The sequence below is a fragment of the Semicossyphus pulcher genome, unplaced genomic scaffold, assembly GCF_022749685.1.
Source record: "Semicossyphus pulcher isolate SPU_LCO1_2020_fin unplaced genomic scaffold, fSemPul1.0.p SCAF_12, whole genome shotgun sequence".
NCBI lineage: Eukaryota > Metazoa > Chordata > Actinopteri > Labriformes > Labridae > Semicossyphus > Semicossyphus pulcher.
This window is the reverse complement of record NW_027211626.1, coordinates 4,348,902-4,375,134: the sequence shown is the minus strand read 5'-3', so window position 1 is coordinate 4,375,134 and position 26,233 is coordinate 4,348,902. Positions and strand designations below refer to the sequence as shown.

The 26,233-nt window shown below is 42.7% G+C and overlaps 1 protein-coding gene across 1 annotated transcript in view; it reads right to left on the bottom strand.

The window, feature by feature from the left end:
* slc35f3b (solute carrier family 35 member F3b) overlaps positions 1-23,592 on the bottom strand; it is a 72,982-nt gene extending 49,390 nt beyond the window's left edge. The window contains exons 1-2 of the mRNA XM_069658523.1: positions 23,495-23,592; positions 22,416-22,630 (exon numbers count right to left, since the gene is read on the bottom strand). Coding sequence (XP_069514624.1) covers positions 22,416-22,630; positions 23,495-23,592 — 313 coding nt within the window. The remainder of the gene's footprint in view (positions 1-22,415; positions 22,631-23,494) is intronic.
* Between the last annotated feature and the right edge of the window lie 2,641 nt (positions 23,593-26,233).

The window sequence follows — 26,233 nt, the reverse complement described above, 5'->3', positions numbered from 1 at the left end:
CTTTTCGTTCAGGATTGTGCTTCAGTTTGAAACCAGAAACAGCTGTTGCTTTAAAGAAAGAAAAGGGGGTAGACGGTAGCTCTGTAGGGACTTGAATCGGGAACCGGTGGCCGGTTCAAGTTCAGGTATGGACCGAGCATGGAACTTGGAACTGGTTGCAGTGCCCTTGAGCAAGGCACTGAATCTCCCACTGCTTTGGGCGCATAACCATGTGCAGCCCCTTCACTCTGACATCTCTCCATTAATGCATGTCCTGTTTGTGCATGTGTGCATTTAGGGCTAACCATTTAACACACAAGTGTTAACACACAAAAGTCAAACAAAAAACCCCCCAAAAAAACAGCCACCATGACAGGCGCTGGCATCTTGCGATGGTGATGTCATTTGGAGCCAGAGCTGCGCAGAGATCCACTTCTGCTAACATAAACACACACTTAAATTACTGAAAAATCCCAGCAAGGATCCCGCACGTCGGCGTATCTAACAGCAGAACAGCTTCTTGTGCTGGTCTAAGGTTAACGTTCACAGATATGGAAACTTCAATGACTGTAGTGATTGTTTTAGTTACGTCTCCTCTCACCTTTCCTCCTCTACTCTGCTTATCAGGAACAGATCGGCTGCAGGAGCCGGATTTGTCAACAGAGCTGTCAATCATCCTTTTTACAGCATCAAATAACTAACTAAAAATAAACTTTTCAGAAAAATGAACACTTGGACTTAAATCAGCATGATAAGAACTAACTATAATGACAGAAACCATGTTTGAGAAAAATTTGACGTGTATTTTGATTTTATAGTTTGACTCATGTCCCATCTGTTAACATGGAGGAGGCGGGCTTTATGACATATACTGCTGCCAGTCAGCAGGGGGCGATAGAGAAGGTTTGGCTTCACTTTCAGGGACCCGTCATGTTGTCAATCTTTCTATACAGTCAAGGCGGCGGTAGACCAGCGACTCCTGTGTTAAATGAGATAAAATTACTGTTTTTATGAATGGAGTCTGGTGGCTTTGAAGAGTGAGATGTAACAGCTGTGTCTGGTTAGAAAAATGATATCAATCCTGAACAAAAAGCTCTATTTCTGTAAGAATCCTTTTTGTTATGTTGCCAGTGGCAAAATAAGCACTTGAAGTGGACGTAGATTTATATACAAGAGCAATTTTTGAATCTATTAGTTATTTAGATCTCATATGTGTAAAAATAAGAGTCCCATGTTTCAAAATACTGGAATTCCCCTTAAAATGAAAGACTCAACTAATCTTCATCTCCCTCACAGACGGTGCCATGGAGACTGCTGACAGAGCTGTGAACATCCCGGGCACGAATGAAACAAGAGTAAAGTAATACACCTGAGACTGTGCACCTCAATTATGCAGAGATTTGGCAGTATGAATCAATTTGCTTGAGCATAATTGAGGCTGGCAGACTGACAAAAATCGGGAATAGACTCTGCCTTTACTGGTAAATAATTCAAAGGTGGGGAACAGGTTCAAACAAGAAGCTAGTGGTTAAATACAGTTGGCAGATGCAGCAGTAACAATGTGAGTCTTTGTCACGGAGGAGGAATACCAATAATTTAATGCCAAATGAAAAGTAGAGGTAAATTCTACCTTGTAACATCGTGCTATTGTTAAACGTCAGATCTTTGAAGTGTTCAGATCGTGCGCCGAGTCCTGTGAGGCCGCTTTCAACCCTGATCAAACCGGTTTCTGATCACTTGCACTCCTACCTCTCCATGCACTACAGCAGCAGGTGGTTGGAGGCCCTTCAAAAGGCCAGGGGCAGGTGTGCGCGCTGTCAGTAGTGTAAAATTCACACTCTGTCTCTCCTCCATCTCCACTTCTCAGTCAGTCCAACCTCGGTGAGAGCACCCAGGCACACAGCGAGCAGTCACCGTAGGACAAAAATAGAACTTGATGCTCCTGCGTCCCCAGAGCTGTAAATGCACAGCTTTGTGCGCTTGTTATGGGTTTTATGGAAGAGGCGCTCTCTTCATCAAGTGGAGACAGAATTGCCAAAAATGAGGGGATTTATCATAACAATGAGGCAGGTTCTCATTAGAGAGAAGTTTGGTGTAAGCAACATGGGAGACAAATGTCATCTGAAATCATGCTCCATTCTCCACAGTAATTACCCTGAATTCACTCGGAGGGAAAGGGAAGAGGTGCTCTACATCTGAAGGTTGAATCGACTCCGTTTCAGACCGTTTGCACAGGATAAAAAATTACCCTATTAAAGCTGCGCACAATAAGTATTACTTTTAGAAAATGTAAAAACTCTATAACCTGTTACAAACACAACGCTCTTACCTAAAGATATTGAGCTATAATGTATTTCTTCCTTTTCCTCTTGTACACAAATGTTTATTATTTAAACCTGGTTAAATAAATGATCTTCGTATCAGTGCATTGACTGGCATATTCGTCGATACCCAGTCGGTATCTATACTGGTATTGGTGTCAGAACAACTCTTCTCTTCCCTAACTAATATTTAATGTAATATATTCTCATTGTGACCATGTTTATTCTCTGCTGAAGGACGATAAATTTCCACTTTCAAAGCTGCATATTTTTTGCAGCCTCTGCAGAAAATCGCAGTTATGAACGTGTTTAAATCCTTGAAGCAATTTGCAGTCATGAACAGTTCAGTCAGAGTTAAGCGTGGTGTAATTGTGCATGGTAAATACTTTGGCAAATGTATGCCTGAGCACTGGCTTGATTTGTATAAGCATTGTGTTTAAGTGGTATATGTAGTGGGCTGAGGGATGTGCACCAGTCAGCCCCCCGAGGGGGAGAGGAGAGTCAAGCCTTCCTGGCTCCTTCTGCACTCCCCCATTGGCTGTCGGCTCTCATCCATGTCCACAGCTCCCTTAATTGCCTGATTTTCTGACCCCACGTTGAATACTTTGTATGCTGGGGGCTGGGGGGGTTATAATAATGACTTATAGTGACATGCATGGGGGAGACTCGCTCTCTCTCTCTCGGCTATCACAGCTTTCACCAATTGACTGTAGCCCCTCACAGACCTCCTGATTTAACACTTTAATTAAATCCTAATGTTAGGCTGTACAAGACTGTTCCCTACAGAACATACTCTGGGTCTGTGTAAGAGCATGTGACACCGAAACCTTCAGGTGAAACTAAAGCGACCTGAAGAGGAGCTTAATTAATACTTCTTTATATGAATGAAGAAACTGTTGAAGAAAAAAACATTAAAACCAAACCTGTCAAAAAATGCTAAGAAGATCAGGAAGCTGCATAAAACCATTATCACAACTATAATTCAAACTTTAAAGGTGTAATAAGTAGGATTTTTGCTGGAAAAATAAAATATAGACTTTTAATATAAATCATCACTTATTGGCCTCTATACATGCGTGTTGGTGAGTGTGTGTGCAGACCCTCATGAGACCCTTCACTCTGCATCTGTTCTGTTGTTTTTCTTTGCACGGGACTTTTCAGGAGGGGCGCTGTTGTGGTTGCCTGAGCCAATCACAGCGTACAGGTGAGTGTGGTTGAAATTAGCAACTGGGCCCCATTCAGACCGGCGAACATGGCGAAAGAGCGATGCAGAGTTGCCCTTCTTTCTGGTGGACAGGTAGGTGCCTCAAACCGGGTAGGACTAGGGCAATAGTAACCGTGATGCTGTTGGTGTTAGCTCGGCGGGGTGGGTGTGTTCTCGCACCAGAGAGTGAGAGTGAACTTCTGATGACGAAGATCCCAGGAGGAGGGGCACAGTTTGAATGTGGTATTGACAAAATGCAGGAAAAAATCCTACTGATTATACCTTTAAGTGCTGTTCACAGAGCATGGCCAAATGCACCTGTTAAAGGAGATCAGTCTAACACTGAACTACTGAGATGTTGATCCAGGAGCGACCTGGCTGACGCGCTTGACCGCGGTTTGCAGTTACCTGCAGCAGATGATGTATTTGAGTTGAAACAGATCCAGACCGGATTGCAGAAAAATGCGTTTCTTTATTTCTCATCGGTAAGGATCCATGGCAGATACAATCCAACAACAGTGACACTGCTAACGCGGTGCAGCGGTCAAAACTCGTATGCCCTTCCGGGATCACACACCTAACCTGACAGTGCTCTTCCTTACTATTCATGCCTGTCGCTGTGGCATCACAGCAACACCCTCAGTACCAACAAATCATAACAACCACAACACTCCAATTTGGCTCTTACAGTACCATTTTTTTCAATAAATTATCTTTTCAAAGATTTAGGGATAAAACAAAATTGACAAGGAATTTAAAGTAAACACACAGAAACTTGATCAGTAACAACTTTGTCCTAAAACTGAAGAAAAAAATATTTTAGCAAACATGAACCATTCTGTAGTTTCAGGGTCTTAAATATGAACATTTCCTTGCTTGTGTATGCTCTTATGATAGTGATGTCAATATGCTGCCGTTTGTAGCTCAGTCCAGCACTTTGGTCCAGACAGAAATGTCTCAACAATTGTTGGATTGGATCAAATGTTTTGGTCCCAAGAGGATGAATCCACCACAAGTTTGACTTTTAAGTTCTTCATTAAACTATTGGATAGTTTGCTGTGAAAATTTGGAACTCACTCACATTTATCTAATTGGCTCTGATTCTCTGACTTACAACAAATTATCTACAGGCGTATGCTATCCCCATCAGCCTCAGCTGGTGTCCAAGTGCAGTCTCGCATAGCAGCTAGCTTGGCTGAGGACTATTATTGTTGGAACAGCCGACATTACAAAACGTCACTTTCAGAAATTGTAGTCGGTTAATTGAGAAAATGTTTGGAATTGGTTGGAAGAAACAAATAATCATTAAATTTCACTTTTGTCTCTTGACTATCAAATTATAAGATCAAGAAGTGATCACCCTGGAAGAGGATAACACATGAAACTACGGTTTATATCATCTTCATAGCGGGATCTATAAAACCATAAAAACCCAGAATGCAGTGTTTTGTTTTGGTTCGCAGAGGCAGCAGCATGCTGAGAAGTGACGTCCTGACAGCTGCTGAGCTTTGTAGATGAACATGAGAGGGGACGTGAAAATAAGTGTCCTGCTCATCATGTTGAACACTTTGTAATAAACTGCATCAAGACGTTGAAGCACTTTAAGTCTACGACAGTCAGGAGACATGAAAACTTGTCATCCTGGGAGTTCTCCGAGCTCACACTGAGCTACTGTTCACTATTTATGAAGCCCTTCATGCAGCGATGAAACCAGAGAGACGCTTGGATGCGCTTGCTCATGGCTTTTGTAATCCTGAGGAAATCAACTGCTTACGCTCTCACAGTCATTAGTGATACTCCTGCGAGCACACCGATAATCTATGAGATGGAATGAGAGATTGAGAGACTCGACTAGACATCAGTATACTACTTACAAATACAATTCTGATGTGCAATTACAAGTAGACAAGTTACATCTCAATACATCTGTATAACCTTATTTATTTACTTAATTTACCACCTTCTTCCTTATGACTATGAATGTGGGTCTAACCAGCCAATAAAAACAAAAGCTGACTCTCCAAAATGATTAGAGTTGAAGTGCGTGCCGTCTTCAGTGAGGATGATTCCCCTTTGAACTGTTTCACACAAAAGGGATCGGCTGTCAAACATCCACCATTTTAATTTTTCTCATGCAGACACCAATTAGCCGGCCTACCACAGCCCACGCACTCCACAGAGGCAGTATGGGGGTCTTTATCATCTAGAAATAGATCCATCCAGTCAGCATCTTTGTTGTTCTTCTTCTGAGCCTCAGCCTCTTTCTCTGACAGATCTGTTCAGACTCTGTTTGGCTTTTACGACCTCTCTCTGGAGGCAACTCACTCTCACACATCCACAGGCGCTTGAGCGTACACCATCAGCGTCCTATCAGGAGGCAGAATCTTCAGAGAACTGGTGAACATTTTGGGAAATAGGAGAATTTGCTTCCTTGCAGAGAGTTAGATACATTTCTGATACACGCAGTCTGCCAGCAGTCAACTTAGCTTAGCTTCGCTTAGCTTAGCGCAAAGACAATTAGTGCAACAGCAAATGTCACAAAATAATATGATAATCTCGAAGACTTTCATTTAAATAAATACCTGCTAAGTCTCTATCGCCGAATGAGGTAACACAGCCTATGGCCCACTGATGAAAGCCTTTGCATTTGCAGTATTACAGACTGGGTGTCACAAGCGTTTTCCATTAGCCAGCAGTGGTTGGTCTGCCAGAGAGAGTAGGCGGAGCTAAGCGGCTGCTTTTCCGGTCTCTGCAAGTGTTGCGAGTAAACAGTAATCTACTATGGCTGAACAAACAAAGAAAAGATGGATGACTACAGATACAACTTCAACAATAAGTGAAAATCCAAAGAAAAAGAAACAAACTCGACGCTCAGATGAAGCAAACAGTCTGAAAAGGAAAGCGACCGCCAGCGAGGAAAATCAAGAGTTACAACCGGAGCCAACCGAGGACGTCACACATGCAACACTGTCTGGATATCTGGGAAGTGTGCTCCCGCAATTACCGTTTATCGCCACAGGTGCCGCCAAAGAGAACGAAAATCTTCGAGATGACCACTTTAACACCCCTGAATCTCAGTATTTAACATATTATATCCTTATGTTTAATCTGTGTCAAGTTTTATTGGGCAACCACTTAAGAATTCACTCCACATATTAACCCAGTAAAATTAAACCTGTGTTGTTTTACACACTGGTTTTACTAGGATTAAACAAGAGAGATGTGTAAGGGATAATGAAGAGGACGCAAAGGAAGCATCAGATGGTTCTGGCCTCAATAACTTCCTGATAATGAGCACCTCAAAGGACATCTTGCTTTTACTAAAAACAAATTACAACCATAAATATATATTTTCCTGTTAAAGGGTCTGACTACTACATGGTAAAATTATTCCAATCCCATTATGTTCTGATGTGATGGAAATGTTGTTCACTATTCCAGTAAATTAAACGGACCTTAGCTAAGACTTTGCAATGGACACAGCTCATAAGATAGTTAACCAGACATGTCACCGTCCCCAAATCAACATCTACTTTTATAGGAACAAATGATAGGCCATGTGTCCAGCCGGCTGCAGCCTGAAATGGAGGAATGAAAAGCACGGGATGAGAGATTATTGCTAATGTGATCGATAGTATCAGTATATGTTTATAGGGATAGCTCATGTGTTACAGGTGCCATCTGGTTTTTAAAAATAACAGGTTTCCCCGTTTCTTTTCAGTTTCATCTTTATAGATTTGCACAAAGTTGCACAGAATTAAAAGAGCAGTTTCGGGGTCTTTATGCTAAGCTAACAGGCTACAGGCTGTACCTTCATATTTACTAACATGCAAGAGGTATCGATCCATCTATCCACTAATCCCAGGCTTTATTCAGTTACAAAGAGTGAATGCTTTGCCATGAAAAGGGATGCACAATGTCAGCGTGAAAGCATGTTTAAGACTATATCTGATCCTCCGATGGTTACACCACACACTGTGACCTGGAGGCTCTGGAGTGTTCTGCTTCCCCCCTGCTGGTTTGCCCCAGGCTGCACCATCACAACCCCCACCGCTCCTCCGCCACAAACGCTTTCCCATCTTTACAACAAGATATGAAGATACAGCATTGCTGTTGTACAATTACTAGGACCATATAAGGGGGATCGGTTGTGGAAAAACGCTGAATACCTAAAGCATTATATCAAACAATGGGTTGAAAATAAGATCAGTGTTGCAATACCTTCCAAATTTACAAAAAAAAAGGGTTAAACTGAAACACAGGACCAAATGGGTTTAGTAGAACTATTCTTCAAGTGGCATGCACGGCTGCCCCCGTTTGTCTATCCCTCGTCTTAGACAACAGAAACCCTCTCCAAATTAAACCCAAGGGTCACATTTGCACGATTGCTTCTGCAGTTGTGGCCACACATGTTTCTCTTTCCTCCATTCACTAACTGGTTCTTACCTTTAGAGGAAAAGTGACGAAGACGAAGAGAGGGGTTGGCAAGGACAGAGAGGGTGAGAATGGAATAGATTTAGGTTCAAAGGCATCGATCAACCCTATCGACGGGAGTGCAGATCTGTTGCAAACATTCACACATACATCAAATAAGAAGTGTCTGTTACAATGAAAAGAGACACAAAATAAGACGGTGGCGTGAGCAGACGTTGCATGACTGTGCAGGGGGGAGGAGAGGACATTAATAGTGCATCATCAAAAAGGAGCTTAGAGGAGGATCAAGCTACACTTCAACATTTTTCTATTTTCTTTTACACAATGGATCTGTGGGAAATCATGCACCTTTCAAAAGTATACAGTTGTAGACCACGGAGAGAGGGTAAAGGGCTAAATGTGTGCGGCTGAGGCTTTGTGCATCTTGGCTTCGAGCATATTCTTGTATCTGGACCGTATGTAATCCTGGCATGTAACGCCTGCTGGCACACTGAAGAGATACTGTGTTGTGCAACACAGCAGTCTATGTCAGAAGGTCAGGCGTTGCTTGTTATTTTTAAGTCCTTTTATCTATTTAAACAGCTAAAGTACAAAATCAAACTGAATGCATTGTCAGTAGCAGCTTCACAGAGTTGGAACGTTTTGTCTCTCTCTATATAATGAACCCTTTAGGACAAGCATCTGGTTTAAAACATCAATTAACACTTGTAGAATTAGTCATCATCATCTCTTCAGTGTCGGCCTCTGGTCAACATGAGTCACTAACATAGAGGAGAACAGTGTGGGTCCTGGAGAATTACTGATTGTATTTCTGATAATGATTGAATGTTTTCTGATTATCTAAAGGTTTTGTTTCCTCCACAGCCTCCGATCAAGTGTCTTTTATGTTTGTGCTTCACTCAAGTAATTGAATTGTGTTTTTAATGGCCCGTTTTTTTCTTTATCAAGCGCCTTAAAGTTATAATCTCAAAGATCGATCTCAGATTCGTTCTCTTTGGCATTACCTATGGCGTTAATAATAACGGTAATTGTGGGAGCACACCTCCCAGATATCCAGACAGTGTTGCATGTGTGACGTCCACGGTTGGCTCCGGTTGTAACTCCTGATTTTCCTGGCTGACGGTCGCTTCCCTTTTCAGACTGTTTGCTTCATCTGAGCGTCGAGTTTGTTTCTTTTTCTTTGGATTTTCACTTCTTGTTGAAGTTGTATCTGTAGTCATCCATCTTTTCTCTGTTTGTTCAGCCACAGTAGATTACTGTTTACTCGCAACACTTGCAGAGAGCGGAAAAGCAGCTGCTTAGCTCCGCCTACCCTCTCTGGCAGACCAACCACTGCTGGCTGATGGAAAACGCGTCACTAACTGGGCGCCACTTGTGATTTTTTCTGCGAGAGTTGAACCAGACACCCAGTCTGTAATACTGCAAATGCAAAGGCTTTCATCAGTGGGCCATTGTGTTTCCTCATTCGGCGATAGACAGTGACTTAACAGACATTTATTTAGATAAAAATCTTTGACATCATCACTTTAAGGCCCTTATATGCAAGGTTTGGTCCAGTTCTGATGCTCACATACCCATTGTAGGCTCTTTCGGCAGTAGACGGGGGTCAGCATGGGCACCCTGACCGGTCTGCAGCTAAGCAGCCCCATACACAACAAACTGCGATGCTCTGTGTGTTCTGACACCTTTCTATCAGAACCAGCATCTACTTTTTTAGCAATTTGAGCTTCAGTGGCTGTTCCGTTGGATCGGACTACACGGGCCAGCCTTTGCTCCCCACACGCAATACGACCCTGTTGCTGGTTCATGGGTTTTTCTTCCTTGCACCACTTTTGGTAAGTGCTGACCACTGCAGCCCAGGAACACCCCACAAGAGCTGCAGGTTTGGAGATGCTCTGTCCACGGGCGTCTGGCCATCACAATCTGGACCTTGTCAAAGTCGCTCACATCCGTCACTTGCCCAATTTTCCTGCGTCTTCGAGGACTTGACTTGCTGCCTAACATATCCCACTCTCTGATAGAGGCCATTGTAACGAGATAATCAATGTTATTCTCTCGACCCTTAATAAATGGCAGTATTCTAAATGAATACAAAATATAAGTATGATCAGTTCCATCAGATAAAGTTGAAGCAGCACTGAGGTACTATTTTTGGCCAATGAGGGGAGGAAGAACACGCTGTAACAGAACACTGTCATATAATCACATTGTAAAGTTCTTATAATGAATGTTCCGTCATTTTTGAACATTTTCCTACTTTGAGATCGAGCAGACGCAGAGAAGTCTAATCTCAAATCTCCTCCGAGCTCTGTTTTGGTTTCCATCAACTCCTGAGGGAAATATCTGGCTCTTTAGCTGCACTTTTTTCCCCAGCTAGTTTCTAACTTTGCCTGTCTGCAGTTTGCTGGTGGACAAATTGCAGACAGTATATATCAGAGGGTTTATTATTTTGGTTGAGGAGAGTATTCGGAGTAAATCAAAACATTAAAGTTGCCAGAATGCTCTGCAGAGGTGAAGGTAAAAGTTCTGTAGGTTTATCAGTGCAAGCACGCTTTGACACACAAGATGTCTGGTCAAATATGTTTCACTTTTTAGGTGGTAAATCAGGTATAACTGTATTTTGATGCTACACATTAACGTGGACAAGGATGACAGCTGTGGGTTGCTGTTGGTTTCTGCAGCATCATAGACCTTAATTTAGTGCAAAGGTCAGCTGTTGGCCATGCGCCAACCCTGCATATTGCTCTTGGTCTGGTTATATAGAACATGAAGGGAAATATCAATACAGAACCTAATATCGTGGTGATGGGATATGCAAATCTGGCAGAAAGTGTAAAGGAAGCTGAAGTTTTCCTGAGAGTTTAATATGATTGGAAATGTAAAGGGAGAGGGGTTAGATTGCTCGAGCTCAGGAGAGGAGGCACGGGGATATGAAACTTTTTATAACTAGGTCATATGATAGGACACTTTTCTCCCAAACCAAAGTTAAATCTACAGGCCTGAGATATAGATAGAGCTGACTTATGTTTCTATTTTTACACTTCCACACTCCCGGAACTCACTCTTGACACTTGGCACGGATGCAAGTGTCTAAATCATCCGCTTTTCAACTATTGTCTCCTCTTAAAGGATTGTCTGTGATTGTTTTTATAATGGTAAATGCAGAACAGTTGGAAAAATATGTTTAGAAAGTAGTTAATAGCAGTTGAGGAGGGCTTGTGTTTTAGTGCATCAGTGCTACAAAGTGTCATCGTTACTCTCCCATCAAGATGCACCACATAAGCCTCCTAATTACTTGCACAGCCTCATTTACACTTTGCTCTCCCCGTTTCTGAGCTCTGCTCTTCTGTGGCCATACACAGACAATGATGTGCTGTCTGTGCATGGCCACAGCAGACCCTGGATTAATTACGCAGAGGTAGGAGTCATCACTTCACAACTTCTAATTAACGGCAGATAAAAGGATCGAGCAGGAGAAAGGGATGACAGCAAGACAGGACGTGGCATTTAACTGGCAGGATTTCCATTACAAGGAAGAGTGAGCACTGAGAACAGGACGCTACAGCCTTTATTCAGTTAGCGCCATTGTGCTCAAGATTAATTCTGAGAAACAGAAGCATTAACAATAGCAGGGTTTATTACCATAGACTGTAAACAGTGGACATAGAAACTGTGACGTTATTCATTAGTTTGTTGACTTCCTTTTTGAAGCATCGAATTTGGCATTTTGGCTGTTTTTTGGAGCCGGTAGTGAAAATACTTTGAATGCTTAGTTATGAAAACCATACATCCCTCGCCTGTGACTGATTGTTGGTGGCATTAGCTGGCAGATAAGCGAGTTAACCATCACATTTTCCACAGAATAAGATTCTGTTTGTGGTTGTAGCTGACCAGAGTTGTTTTTTTAAGAGACTAAAGAAGCTGAGAGAGCTTGAGGAACGAAGCGCACTCCCCACCCAATCACTTGTAAGAGCGCAAGTGGCGATTGAGCGAAACAAACCCTTGAAATAACCACTCTACTCATCACTACGGCCCTCCATCCTCTCTGCGGGAAAAGCTGACAACAATCCTTCTTCCTAAGATGCTCAAGCCACCACAAATAAATTCATGTATGACAAACACTGAACATGCTAAGGTACAGTGAGCAAAGACACAAATACCTGCTACTAATCAATCCATCCATCCATTTTCTCATGTTATCCGGTGTCGGGTGACGGTGGCAGCAGGCTAAGCAAGTTGACTCAGACGTCCCTCTCCCATACCACGTTTTCCAGCTCCTCCTGGGGATCCCGAGGCGTTCCCAGGCCAGGTGGGATATACAATCCTTCCAGAGAGCTCTGGGTCTGCCCCGGGTTCTCCTCCCAGTTAGACGTGCCAGGAGGCATCCTAATCAGATACCTGAACCACCTCAACTCGGCTCGGCCATGGGAAGGAGTAGCGGCTCTACTCCGAGCCTCCTCTGGATGTCCGAGCTCCTTACCCTGAGGCCAGCTGACCTTCAGAGGAAACTCATTTCTTTCAGTCACTACCCAAAGCTCATGACCACAGGTGAGGGTTGGAACGTGGATTGACAGGTAAATTGAAAGCTTTGCCTTCAGGCTCAGCTCCCTCTTCACCACGACGGTCCAGTATAAAGTCTGCATTACTGCCAATGCTGCACCGATCCATCTGCCACTAATAAGTGCTAAAGTATAAAATAATATGTCACAAGAAATTTCACAAGAAAAAAGAACTAGCGCACAGACTTCTTGGAGCAATATTATTTGTGAAAGGTAAGTTCAGTGACAACTAGTAGACACCTAACAGCACCAACATATCACTCAAAGTGACCACGCCCCTAATATGTATGTATACAACTTTAAGCCTTAATATGTTTTAAATTGGTACAGTTATCATGAATAAAGAAATTAGCTAAAGAGGCTAAACAGTTTTTATACCAGGCTGTGAAAAAGTTTAATTCTGCTGTTCAGTTAAATATTTTAATATAGGGCCTAATGGGGACTGACTCTCTTTTGGAGCCAGCCTCAAGTGGCCACTCGAAGAACTGCAGCTTTTGGTACTTAGACGTTGGCTTCATTCCTCAGTCTGAGAAGTTGCTATTGGAGATTACATAAGGTATAGATATACTTAACAAGTTCATGCACGTAAAATATGTATGCTTTCCATCAAGCCAAGAGTCCCTGTGTAAGAAATAATAAAGGGATCTTGGAAGAAGTCTCCAGCTGTGCTCTAAGATCGAATCTTTCACACAATAGTGTTTCAAGACCTCTAAATTGGCAGTCTCATTTGCTGCTCTGCATCTGCTGTTCTCTCTATGGTAATGTACACCACTTTGGATGACTCGGAGAGCAAAGACGAGGAGCTGACAGTGACAAGACTGGAGGCTTTCTTCTTCAAAGTGCTATTGCTGATTTGCAGCTCCTCCAGTCCACTGTGCACAAGCGGGACTTCTGGAGCAGGTGTGTGATGTGTGATCTATGCATCCGTATCAATAATAGATGCGATGTTACGCAACTGTAGCTGCTTCTATATTGTAAAAACAGGCTAAAATACACGTGTTCTGAGAAGCCTCGCTTGTACAACATGCAACCAGAAATGTTCAGCTCAAATAGTGTTTTTGAAACACAGGTAAATTATTTATAGAGGACAGAAACTCCAACAATTTGGGTGTCAGTAAAGTAGCTGTGTTTTGAAAGACAATTTCCTCCAAAACATGAAGGAGTGTTATTAATATTTAATCATGTTGGACCAGATACAAAATGTTTCTTTCTGTTAAATTCCCACAGAAATGGGTCAATGTGCTAAGTGCGACACAGAATCCAGTCACTTTGTTTTGATCAGGATAAAACCCAAATAAACCATCAGAAAGGCCTCCTGCCCTGAATCGTCTTCCTTTTCTAACGTCCGGCTGCCAGTGCTACCAGTATCCATCCCCTCCTCCAAATATGTCATTTCTTGCTCCAAAAAACAAGATGGCGACGTCCAAAATACCAAACTTGAGGCTTAAAAATGGTAGATCAAAATGTCACAGTGATGAAACAGTAGCTATGTGCATGGGCCTCATGCTGCGTTCACATGGATACAGGCAGACAGTAGACGACAAACTGGATATTATTTTAGTGGACGAGAGCAGGACAGTAAAATGTAGTGAGGCCAGCAGATATCGCCGGTAACGGCAGACGACATTGCCTTGCAAAGTTAAAATAGCTTTAACTTTCTGCTGTCCTCCGCAACGGAATTTACAACCGGATGTGACGTCCCTCCCTATCACAACAAGAAAACATGGGCGATCTGGACCACAAGAAGCTTAGTATTTTTATATCACCATATGTGCTTTTGTTTTTGTTGTCTATTTTTCAGACACAGATAAACAGGGGATACACCAAGTGCAGTTCTCCTTTCACTATCCATATTGTAAATGAGAGAATTAGCTTACGTTTAAAGAGAAATCTAACAATATATTTTTGTTTGCAAAAGAATATCAATAATAATAGTCAATAATTACATAGAATGATGACATGAAACCCTAGCAACATCTCGTCATGCGTGTTTCATTTTGCCATCCCGCCGTTCCATCAGAGTGTTTAACTTTTCCCGTGCCGTGCAAAAGGTGTTTCTGTCTGCCGTCTACCGTCTGCCTGAATTCATGTGAACACAGCATAATGCAGTCTATGGTTAATTCCCACTGTTGGAAAGGACTGTATGGATGGACTGTGCTTATATAGCGCCTTTCTAGTCTTGCAAGCACTCAAAGCTCATTTACACTACATGTCACATTCACACACATTCAGACACAGATGGCAGAGGCTGCTACATAAACTGTTAATCAGTCTTTACACTCACATACTGATGGCTATGCCGCCGGGAGCAATTTGGGCTTCAGTGTCTTGCTCAAGGACACTTCAACATGTAGCCTGAGGGAGCTGGGGATTGAACCACCAACCTTCCCATTGACAGACAACCGACTCTACCACTGAACCACATGTCAGATTAATCCCATCCACACAACGTGTCAGATGCTGGCCTGAGCACCATATGGATGGGGTATGAACCCCAAACTCATAAATATGTGTCCCACTCTCATATAAGCCATTTACATAAAATATTAAAAATATCACGATGATCACGTCCTCTGGGAATATGAGTTCAGTATGTTCAGGAGTGTTTTAAAAATGTATGCATAAAAGAAGAAGAACATTAGAGGGATGAAACTCTGCAGGGACATGAAGTGTTTATATTGTAACTGTACTTCTCCATTTTTTATCTCTTTTTGCTCCGACTCTGTTTGGAGTACTGTGCATGTGAGCAGAAATTTTAGTGTAACAGTGACTCTGTTTACATACAGAGATCTAGATCTTTCCCCTTGACTGCACATCAGCCTACATGACACGACTTGTGCCTGCTCTGTGCGTGCCGTCCCTTGGCTTGAGGAAGGGCTACAGATGTGGAGGCAGTAGATCAGGGTCGGAGAGGTTTCCCTTACAGTCGAGTACACAGCGTGATAACTACACATTGCACAAATGCATTGAAAAAAGTATTTTCTACACACGGAAAGAAGAGATGAATCATTCTGTGGCAATGACCAAATGAAATGACTAAACTGTTCTCTTGTTCTGCATATTTGCAAGGCGGCCATTTTTCTCTGATCACGCTCAGGAACGCTCAAATGCTGTTGTTCCAAGCTTTTAAAATTATGTAAACAAAGTTAATCTGACAAAGCATTATCATTTTATCACTTCAAGATTGATCAGCAACTGAAAAGACACGAGATAATATAAAAAGGCACAGGACATCAGGCTAATATTAAAGTCAAACAACATTAAGCTAACTTTAGCATTCAACCAGTTCCTAGCGAACATTACGGCTAACATTACTGTTAGCATGATAGCACTATCATACAGTAATGTTAGCTACAATTACAATGTTACAGTTTCATTTAGCAGACCTGGAACAAAGTAGTACAACAATTTAACAGCATTTGAGCTTCCTAACCTTTGCGTAATGTCAGAGAAGAAAGCTGCCGTGTAAATACGATAAATGACTTACTTCAATAACTTACTTCAAGCTCCCTTATTTACTTCTATATCAGCTTGTTGTTGCCTACATTTCCCAGAGTGCCCTTCCAAACCCTCAGACAACATTCCAAAGCTCTTTGTACTCAGCTGTTTCTACTTCAAAGAGAGGGAACAATAAAGCTCTTCTATGTGAGAAAAAGTGTGGCTGTTTCCTTCCCTGAGAAGGTTTCAGTGACTAACAGTAGAATACTGGTGTTATATATGTATGTTCTAGAAAAAGCTTTTGTTCTTTGAGGAGTTTGAAACGCAGTACGCCAGCTGGATTTATCCATAAGAAGCCGTGCAAGTGGGAGCGTGTGTCTGCATAACTATTACCAGCTTTCTTCTTGGCTCCGGCTGAGTTGAAAGGAGTCATTCTCGTCTTCAGTGACAGTCCGCCTGTACCTCGTCCATCCCTTCCAGCTGTTCTGTAGCTGCCAGCAGTGAATGTGTACATACTCATATAGGCTCTCTCTCCAACCTGCTCCACTGTTGCGTCTCATCATGCCCAAACCCCGAGCTGAAAATAGAATCCAACCTCATTTCATGCCTCGTGGAGCTCTAAATTTGCACCAGAGGGGATGCTTCATTTGTTATAGATAGTGCGGGTGAATTAGGAAAAGAACAAAGTCTGTTTGTCTGACTAATGTTTCGCTTCTCGGTGGGACATGAAAAACCGAAAGGGACACTTTCACAGGCAAAAGAAAGGTCTAATCTTAAAGAACACATTTCTTTCCAATGAGATCTGAAGTGAATCAAACTTTTCAGCTAATGGACTTAACCCTGGAATAACCTGGAAAACTACCTGAGCAAAATACTCTAGCGTTTGTGAATATTTTTAAACAATATTAAAGGCAGCAGGTGGTGGTTCTCTTCAAGCTTTCCATCCATTCATGAACTACCAAATTCCATTCAGTCTGCAGAGTCCCTTTCACCTTTAAGAAGAAGCTAAAAAGCTAACACTTTTTATACCATTTATTCAACGGGTCGGCCTGCAGCCCCCTCCAGCACAAACGACCTGACCTATTGCCAATAGACAGCATTGGCTAATAACTAAAAAGTAGAGGACTGATGCTCAAAGAGAGGTGGGAGGCTGAGTAATTCACAGCAGAGTGCAAAGAGATCTGTTTGTTTCATTTAGCAGCACGCTCTCCAAGTTTGCACATGTGCTCTTCACACAGGAGTAAGCAGACCGAGAGGCAAAGTGGAACTAGTAGTAAGCTTTGGCTCGGGCTGAGGATGAAAGATGTCTGTGTGACTCAGCTTTTCTCTCTGACTTAATGAATCATCCGAGTGTTCTGAATATGAGTCTGCAGGGATAACAAACATGCACGATGCTTTAATAGCCATCTGAGCAGAACGCAGCCAAATACACGAAAACCTCGCTCATTTATCAAACCTGCCTGTGAGTCACTTTCCCTTGAGTGGTGTTCACGCAGCCTCAAAGCAGAATTAAGCAAGAGATTCGCTTTTGATGTGGAAGATGTAAGTGAATTATACGGCAGGTTTGTCCCTTTTATCCCAGGATGCCGCAGCTCTGCTTTCGGGCTGTGTTTAGCTTTGGACCGAGCCACTGTCTGACTGTGCGGTGTCTTTGATTCTTGTCTCAGACTTATCGTCTCTCTCTTTCAGCTGCAGTAGACGGATAGATAGACCCAAAATGCCAGATATTCATTCTCTTTTCAGTGAAGCCTGAAAACGGCCGTGCAGATGGTGAGATTGATGTCTATTTCAAAGTGCAGGGCAGTTTTTCAAAGTAAAGGTCACTGGAGAAAGGTTACTGGAGCGTGTAAAACAAGCTATAGTATCATGAAAACATGTTCAAGTCCAGTTTTCTTTAAGATTCAGTTGTTTTTTTTCTTTTATGGCAAATTGAAATGGATTTGAAAGCATGGATTTGTAAGGGTAGAGAGAAATTAGAGAGAAAAACCTCAGACATTCAGGGGTCAGCTTCGATTCAAAGCAGCAGATCAATATTACTATCAGTGCTTGCAGGGATTCTGACACATCTCATTTAAGGCCATCCACCGTGGAGGATAACTTCTGCTTAATTCCAGCAAGATGTCATCTTATAAAACCATCCCACGTCATGATTAATAAAACATAAACGACAGTCCTCTTTGCAGACTGATTAGAATTTTGCCCTGAACAGAAACTGAATGTGAGATCGCAGCTGCAGGTTCACTCGCAGAAACGAGGGAGCTCCTTTCACATGGAAAGTGAAAATGTCTTTTTAAATTGAGGTTGTCATCACTTTTTTTTGCCTGAGAAATCCTCAGGACACAAAAAAACTTTTAGCTGAAATGATACCAATCATCTTGAATTCAATGCCTTAGGGCATGTGATTGATTGTGCTCATTTAAGTTCATTTCCTTTCAGTTATCGTTTTTTTATGCCTATGCTAGTCAAAGACATTTTTCCTGCAGTAGCAATTTAAAGACTACGGTATCAGGAATATAGTGAAAAACCTCAAACAATTTCCTGTAATTTAAAGTGATAATATTGAAGATTTGTATTTAAATAAATGGCTGTTTGGTCACATTCTATCGCCGAATGAGGTAACACAACAGTGATTCAGCCTATGGCCCACGTCCATCACCCAGCAGTGGTTGGTCTGCCAGAGAGGGTAGGCGGAGCCAAGCGGCTGCTTTTCCGCTCTCTGCAAGTGTTGCGAGTAAACAGTAATCTACTATGGCTGAACAAACAAAGAAAAGATCGATGACTACAGATACAACTTCAACAAGAAGTGAAAATCCAAAGAAGAAGAAACAAACTCGACGCTCAGATGAAGCAAACAGTCTGAAAAGGAAAGCGACCGTCAGCCAGGAAAATCAAGAGTTACAACCGTGGACGTCACGCATGCAACACTGTCTGGATATCTGGGAAGTGTGCTCCCGCAATTACCGTTTATCGCTATAAGTGCCGCCAGAGAGAATAAAAAATTCAAGATTAACACTTTAATGTTTGTATTAAAGTTTCCTGACTGCTGCAGAACTGCTTTTTACCTCTATTCTTATTCCCTTATGTGTACTGTTACGCACCAAACATCAAGGCAAATGAACTCATTTGACTACTACTCATGTTATTTGTTCCAGGGGAGCTTTTTTTCCCTAACCATGATCATGGTGTTTGGCAATTAAACCAACCATTTAGCTCATTGAATGAAGTGTTTGAGTGCTGTTGGGAAAATGGACAAATTGTGTCAAAACGCTCTTTGAGTTTGATAAAAACACAACAACAAGCCATTCCATGTGTTCTACAGCTGCTGTTATAATGAGACCATTACATGGAAAATAACTTGTTTTGAAGATGATGACATCCTTATCAGTTTAAACACACTTTATTAAGAGGTGTGTGATTTACCTGCACATAAAAACAGATTTTAGACTTTAGGTGTTTGGTAAGCAACCAACTTGGCATTTTAGCAGTGATGGTGACCATCAAGTTAGCAGAAGGCCCTTGAAGTGGCTTCATTGCAAAGCTCCTCAGTATCAGGGATGGGGGATCCCGAGGCATTCCCAGGCCAGGTGGGATATATAATCCCTCCAGTGGGCTTTGGGCCTACCCCGGGGTCTCCTCCCAGTTGGGCTGCAAGGGTAAAGAGCTGGTACACTGTTCCACGGCCCGGACGGACCCCATAACTGATTTTTATGACGAAAGGATTTATAGATCTGGGTAAGAACCTGGGAGAAATAATGCATGCACACATTGTCACATTTCAAGGCACTTTAAGGACTTTATGCAAACAGACAGAGCAAAAACAACACCACATCGCGGGGGTGGCTTATCAACTGAACGAGTCCAGCGTCTGTGCATTCACACAATATCGTCACACAAAATTGTATAACAATGCTGTATCGAATTATCCTCCACTCCTGCTCTACATGTAGGTCTTTAAAGGGCCAGTTCGCCGATTTTCAACCTCAGTCCTACCATGCTATTATTGGGAGCTAATGCCATTATGGTAGAAAAAAAATGCAATTTCACTCTGTGCCTTTGGAGGGTGCTATCCGCATCTCCAATGGGCCCTGGAAAACCTCCACCAGACTATGTAAAACACATCATCTGGTGGAGGCCAGGGAGCTTGTTAAACTATTCTCCTCCGATGTCATGTCTCGTTCAAAATCGTCAGGTTTGAAATGTAGACTGCAGACCTGAAGATTTTTTAGACGATCCACCAGTATATTCTCGTCGTATTTCTGATTCTGTCTGTCCGCTCTGAGCCATTGCCTGCAGTGAAAACCGTAGTATTTCACTCAAGCATCTCTCACTGGGCCGTTCCTTTCCCAGGGAGGGCGCAATGCATGCTGGGTGTTGTAGGAAAGCAGAATGGTTGAAACCACGAGCTGTTTGTACAACTTTCTCCACAGCTATGGTGCCAATTTAAATTATAATTGCTTCTATCGATTACAGAGAACACCAGCTTCGACTGACAGAGGCTTTTTCCAGGGGCGAACTGCTCCTTTAAGTAATCGTTCAGTTTATCAAAGTATGAGGTAACTCTATCAAAGGAAAAATTATACAGTTCATTTGTCGGCCAAAGGCTCCAGATGAAATAACTGTGTAATTTCCTCTAAAATTAAAATGCATCACTCTTCTTGTTACAAGATAAGATATTTATAAGATATTTCAATCTTGGTTTATGGTTCTCAGAGCCCCCTAGAAAATCTGGCTATAGATGAATATTCCACCTAACTTTACTATCCCTTCCCTCGTCACAGCACCAGTAGTATGAGAGAAGGAAATTCAGATCTGAGCAGCAGCCGTCCTGTGAAGTCTGCAGTTGTCACATGTTGGGTATAGGTTTATGAATATTGAAGTAGCCTTGAAGCTCTTTAATATTGCAGCCTCTCATATGAACGTACAGACTTTTCCATAAGCCAGCGAAATCCTTCTGAACGTAGTCACACCAGAGCAGCAATAACGCACACAACAACAAAAGCTCGTCACTTATTAGGTTTGTGGTTTGTTCTGACACCACCACGACAGATAGAGCTCCTGTAGATGAAGAGCCGCGGAGCAACAGAGACAAGGCTGTAATCCGTCAACCAGCCGGGATCAACAGCAGCTCCGGCTCAGGCTTTCAAGCTATTCACAAAAAAAATGATGCAAATGTAGCAGTAAGGGAGGGAGAGAAAATAAGAGAGGAAAGCTAAAGCTGCGCTGACAACTTTTTTTCTTCAAAGTATCAACTGCTCGGAGCAACATTCCCAGCGTCTGACAACAAGCTCAACAAGCTGCAGTCAAGCACACGCTGGCTGCTGCAACCATCAGCAACACGGATGCTTTAACAACTTTTTGTCAGAGTTAGAACGACTAACATGCTTCTTCAGTAACAATAATGATGAATGTGAGCAGCATCATCTCTGACACCTTGTATACATCATTATTTTCTTATCCAGACAAGCTCTCTTCTTCACTGCAGCACACAAAGCTTGCTCTTTGCGTTTGCGGATAGAAAAAGATTGAGCTCTTGGATTTAAACTTCCTGAAATCACTGGGCCCAATACGCTCCTCGGTGGTAAAACAAAGCAACAAGGTGATTTCCATCATCCTGTGAACACTCAGAGTAACGCTGCAAATGCATGCCCATAGACTCGTACCCATGCACCGGGATTCATAACAAACTGTTGTTTTATTAGCATTGTATTTCATATTCAAAAGTTAACTGGCCTGCTTCAAGAACACCAACTCGGGCAGTAGCATCTTTGTAATTACAAAGCCATTCTGGGCAAAATTACCCCTTACATATCCCCTCTTCAAATCTCAAGGATGGAAATCACACCATTTGTTTTCTGGACTTTTATGTGCAATTAGTTCCTCCTGAAGTCTGCACGGAATTGGGGATGAAAGCTTTCAGGTTTGATGCATGCGCAGTGTGAAACCATCTACAGACTGAGCTTTAACTTCCAAACTTAGGTGCACTTATGCTTTTAAATCTCTGATGAAATCTATGGAGTTCAGGCGGTCTGTGTGCAAATGTTCTGTGAAATGATTTAATGCTTCTTTAACATACTGTAAAGGTTTACTTGGTTATTTTTGCTGCTCTTCCTTATTAAATATGCCTGATTTCAAAGGGACAGACGTGCTTAAATACGCTTTAATAACCTAATACAGATGAATACATATTACACTCTCACATGCATTATTTAACCCGATGTTCCCAGCCCTTTCACTCCATCCACCCACATAAAGCTTTTAACCATGTCAGTTGGAGTACACCGTCAAGCTGCACCTCCAAAAAGTGATGCTTAACAGTATCCTACTTTTTTAAATCATCACCATTTATAATGTGATCTGAAATTCAGATGTGACAAACACTAAAAGCCTGGTTGTGTGGGCAAACACCTCTCACTGGCCACTTCTTGACCCCCAGCATGCTCTACAGTCACAGAACAGCTCCATGCATGCAAACAGACTCACTGGTGTAGCTCGCACTCCAAGGCTGGTATCCATAATAGCCAGTGATCCTCAGTATCCGCTCCTCTATGGACGCGCTGTTGATGTCCTCAACTGAGCGCGAGGACTTGAGGTCCTCTTTGATGGCCTCGTCCACCACCAGGTACTTGAGCTGTCTGAGCTGAGGGCTGATGTCCGAAAGCCTTCTGGGGCTCACGTCGGGAGACTTGCGCATCCCGCTGGGGAGAGAGGACAAGGGGTGGTACAGGGATGTTAGAAGACAAAGTGGCAGAGGGAAAGATGAGACCTTGTACAAGAATCGATAAAATAACAACAGTTCTCTTTGGCTTAACCATGAGAGTCAGTGATGGCGTTAGGGCCCCTGTAGCGCGTCTCCTACACAGCACAGAAATCATCATCCTTCACTGGCCCTGCGCCCGCACAACAACACTGTGAAAGACACTAAGTGAAAGTGACTGGTCCTGCAACTGTTGTATACCACGCGCTGTGCAACTCTCATGATAAAGCCTATACTGGCACAGGACGAGGAATGTGTAACTAATGGATCGATCATGATTACAGAGAGCACTTGTGACAGGATGTGTAGGCACTGGAGCACACAACTGCATCCAGCTAAGCCTGGAATAGAATTTTATGAGGCTCAGAAGAGAAGATAATCACGGTCACGTTGTCCAGCAGGTGAGAAAATGCGAAAAAGTATCATCCAATATCGCACCAATAAGCCCTGGAGTGTGATGTACCTGACAAAGTAGCAGAGCGTTGACCTGACAGCCTCTCAGCTGTTATGAAACCGCCAACTCGTGAGAGAAAACTGACCAAATCAGGAGGAAAATCTGTGCGTAAAATCCCCCCTGGTGCAGCCATATCTTATCATAGCGCGTATATTTTCTATCATATTTCAATCTAACTCAAAACAATTAAAACATCAATCAATCACATGCTGCTGCTGGATATTCTCAACACTTTCGATCATTAAAGTCGATTCACTTTGTCAATTCAGCTTTGGAATCATGTGCGCAACAGGTGCAGCCCGCCTCCTCTCGTGCGGCTGCAGAGCATTACTCAAACTTTAAATGTCTTACATCGGCATCAAAGTGGTCGGAGGTCCAAGGTAGCACATACAGTCCCGGTGGGGCCGCCCGACCCGGTCCCACACCGTGCCCTCTCCATCCCCGTACATCCTCAAGGCCACTGAAGGGGGGCAGCTCCCGGAGATCTAAATCCTCATAAAGGCTGATAAAAGACGAGTACCATCGTGGTGCTCCTCCTCACCCCCACAAACATATGCCTGGCCACTACAGTGAACACTGTTTCAGTGGTATGAAGGTGCTCTCTGCTCTGCTCTGCTCTGGGTGCTGCTGGGTAGATCCGCTGCAACAGCGCCATCTACCGGATTCACTGGAGTTATCTTTAACTGTAAATCTCAAACAGAATAAATTCTACCAGCTGCAATCCTTTTTGACCTGGAGTGTCTGCACCAACTTGCTTTGACATGAGACATGTAGTATTTGTTCTCCCACACCAAAACAAACCTATTAGATGTATTTCTCAGGCCCCCCAAGGACCCCTTGTAGCCTCTGAATCTTATGGTGCACATATCTGCACATCGTCTGACTCAGCTCTCTCCCTGGGGATGATCTAAATTGTCAAAAAAACATATTTTTCTGTGGTTTGGTGGACTGAAAAGCCCAATCAGTAAACTGTAAACCACACACCAATTGTCAGCAGTCAAACTTTGCAAAAGAAAGAACTGTTTCTGGTCCATTTCCAATTCAAACTGTCACATTTATTCAAGCACAAAAAGTTTCCTCGGGTCAAGATGAACAAAAAACAATGAAGTAGGTGTTTCATATTTAATCAGGTAAATCTGCTAATTATTTGTGGCTCAGGGGAGACTCAGGTGTTCTGCGGAGAATCAGGTGTTCTGCGTGGTATTCATGCAACTAACAAGCAAAAAAGAGACTGGTATCCGAGGCGGGGGCAAAATATTCTTTTTGATATAAGCATCTGTCAAACAATAAAAGACATACGTTTGCATCAATGCATCACTCAAAATACTTTCCAGAAATATTTCCTAGAAAGTCTAAAACAACTTTCCATTTAAAGTAGCAGCTCTGTGGATGTGAAAAAGGTTTCATCGTGCAGAATATAACAAAAAATATTGGTTGCACGTCCAGGCTTCTTATCTGTTCTCCAGCACAGTCTGTCAGCAGACAACTCCCCGATAGATTTTCAACAATTCACAGGCCACTGGGGTCTTCTTTGCTCTATTATTCATAGTTCACTTTACCAGCAGCATTTCACATTGATGGCAGGGCCTGATTCAAATGTCTGTGTGAACAGAGGCAGAATTGAAACAGTTGAAATGTTTCGGTTCGATGCCACAGAATCAAAGACAATCACAGGGATTTGATTGCGCCCAATCGGAGCTGTGCTTCCAGTAATGAGGTAATTATATTCACTGGTGATTAGATCTACTTGGAAATTAAAATCATGTTACTGTCTCTGTTGTGTTAAGTATTGTGAATGTGCAACAGTGCAAGTAGTACGTTTTCACACATTTTATAACAGGGAATTATGACTATCAACAAGGGGAATGTTGTCTCCTGTTAGAATAAAAACCAAAGCATTAAATGCAGTTACATCAATGGAAAAAGGTGAAGCTCTACCTTGCATGGTTGGGGTGGTGTCTCCCATAGGTCCCAGGTCTTAGGTCCACTCGCTGCATTGCGTCGGCATCCTGTGAGCTCCTGACTGTGAGGAGCAGCACAAGTACACCAACAGTTTTTTGAAGACAGGTTTTGCATCGATCAATGACCAGCCACCACACCTCACTGTGTCCACCGGTGGGGATGGGGGGGCTGTGCTTACTCAAGCAAAAAAAAGTGGAGTCCACTCATCAATACTTGGGTCAACACCTCCCATCGACGGTGTGAGGGAGGAGAGGATCAGGTTCATCTTGCATAATGCACCTCTCAACTTCAGAGCTCAGCCAAGGCCAAATCAATTCTGACTGATTGACCTCCTGCTTTGCCAAAACCTAAATTATGTGCACACCTTTGCTCTGACACAGAGCCTATAGATATCAAAAGAGTTGGGATACATTCAAGTCATTCATGGCCATCCAGTACACAAGAGTCTTCTATTAGAGACTTGCAGGCCAAATCAGGCCCTCGAACAACCTCAATACGTTCCTCAGATTATTTATAAAAGATAAAGATAATGATGCAACTATACAGAGCGACTGTAGGTTTACTTGAACGCTCATTATTTGAATATAATATGGGGTCATGACTTTATATGCAGGCGGTTTATCCCATTACTTAGTCATGTCTCTTTTTAAGCCAAGAGATGCATATTTTATAGAGGTTTAACCCAGACTGTTTAAGCATAGGGGATTTGTTAGAGTCAAACTGTATAAAATAGATGTTTAAAGGATCATTGTTCTTATCTAAACTGCAGCCTGCTGCATCGTTAACACATCTGAATGCCTAGCTTTACAGGTCTGACACAGGAAGATAAATATTCGGCCCCTTGACACTGTTTTTTGCAAACCGAGTAGCCTCGCAGCACACCATCTTCCACTACAGCAGTCCTCTAATGGAGGTTTAATTGGCGCCCCAATCTGCAGGGCGCTGCACTCCTTTCTAAATATGGATCAGAGATGAAGTGGGAGCAAAAGCTCAAGGCCAAGAAACAAAATGGAACACAGTGAGAATGATTCAAAATCTGCTTCCCACACAAGACGCAAGACACTGACAGAAATAGAAAAGGGCTCATCGGGCTGTAATCAAAGTTCCCAATGGCTGCTTCTTATTTAT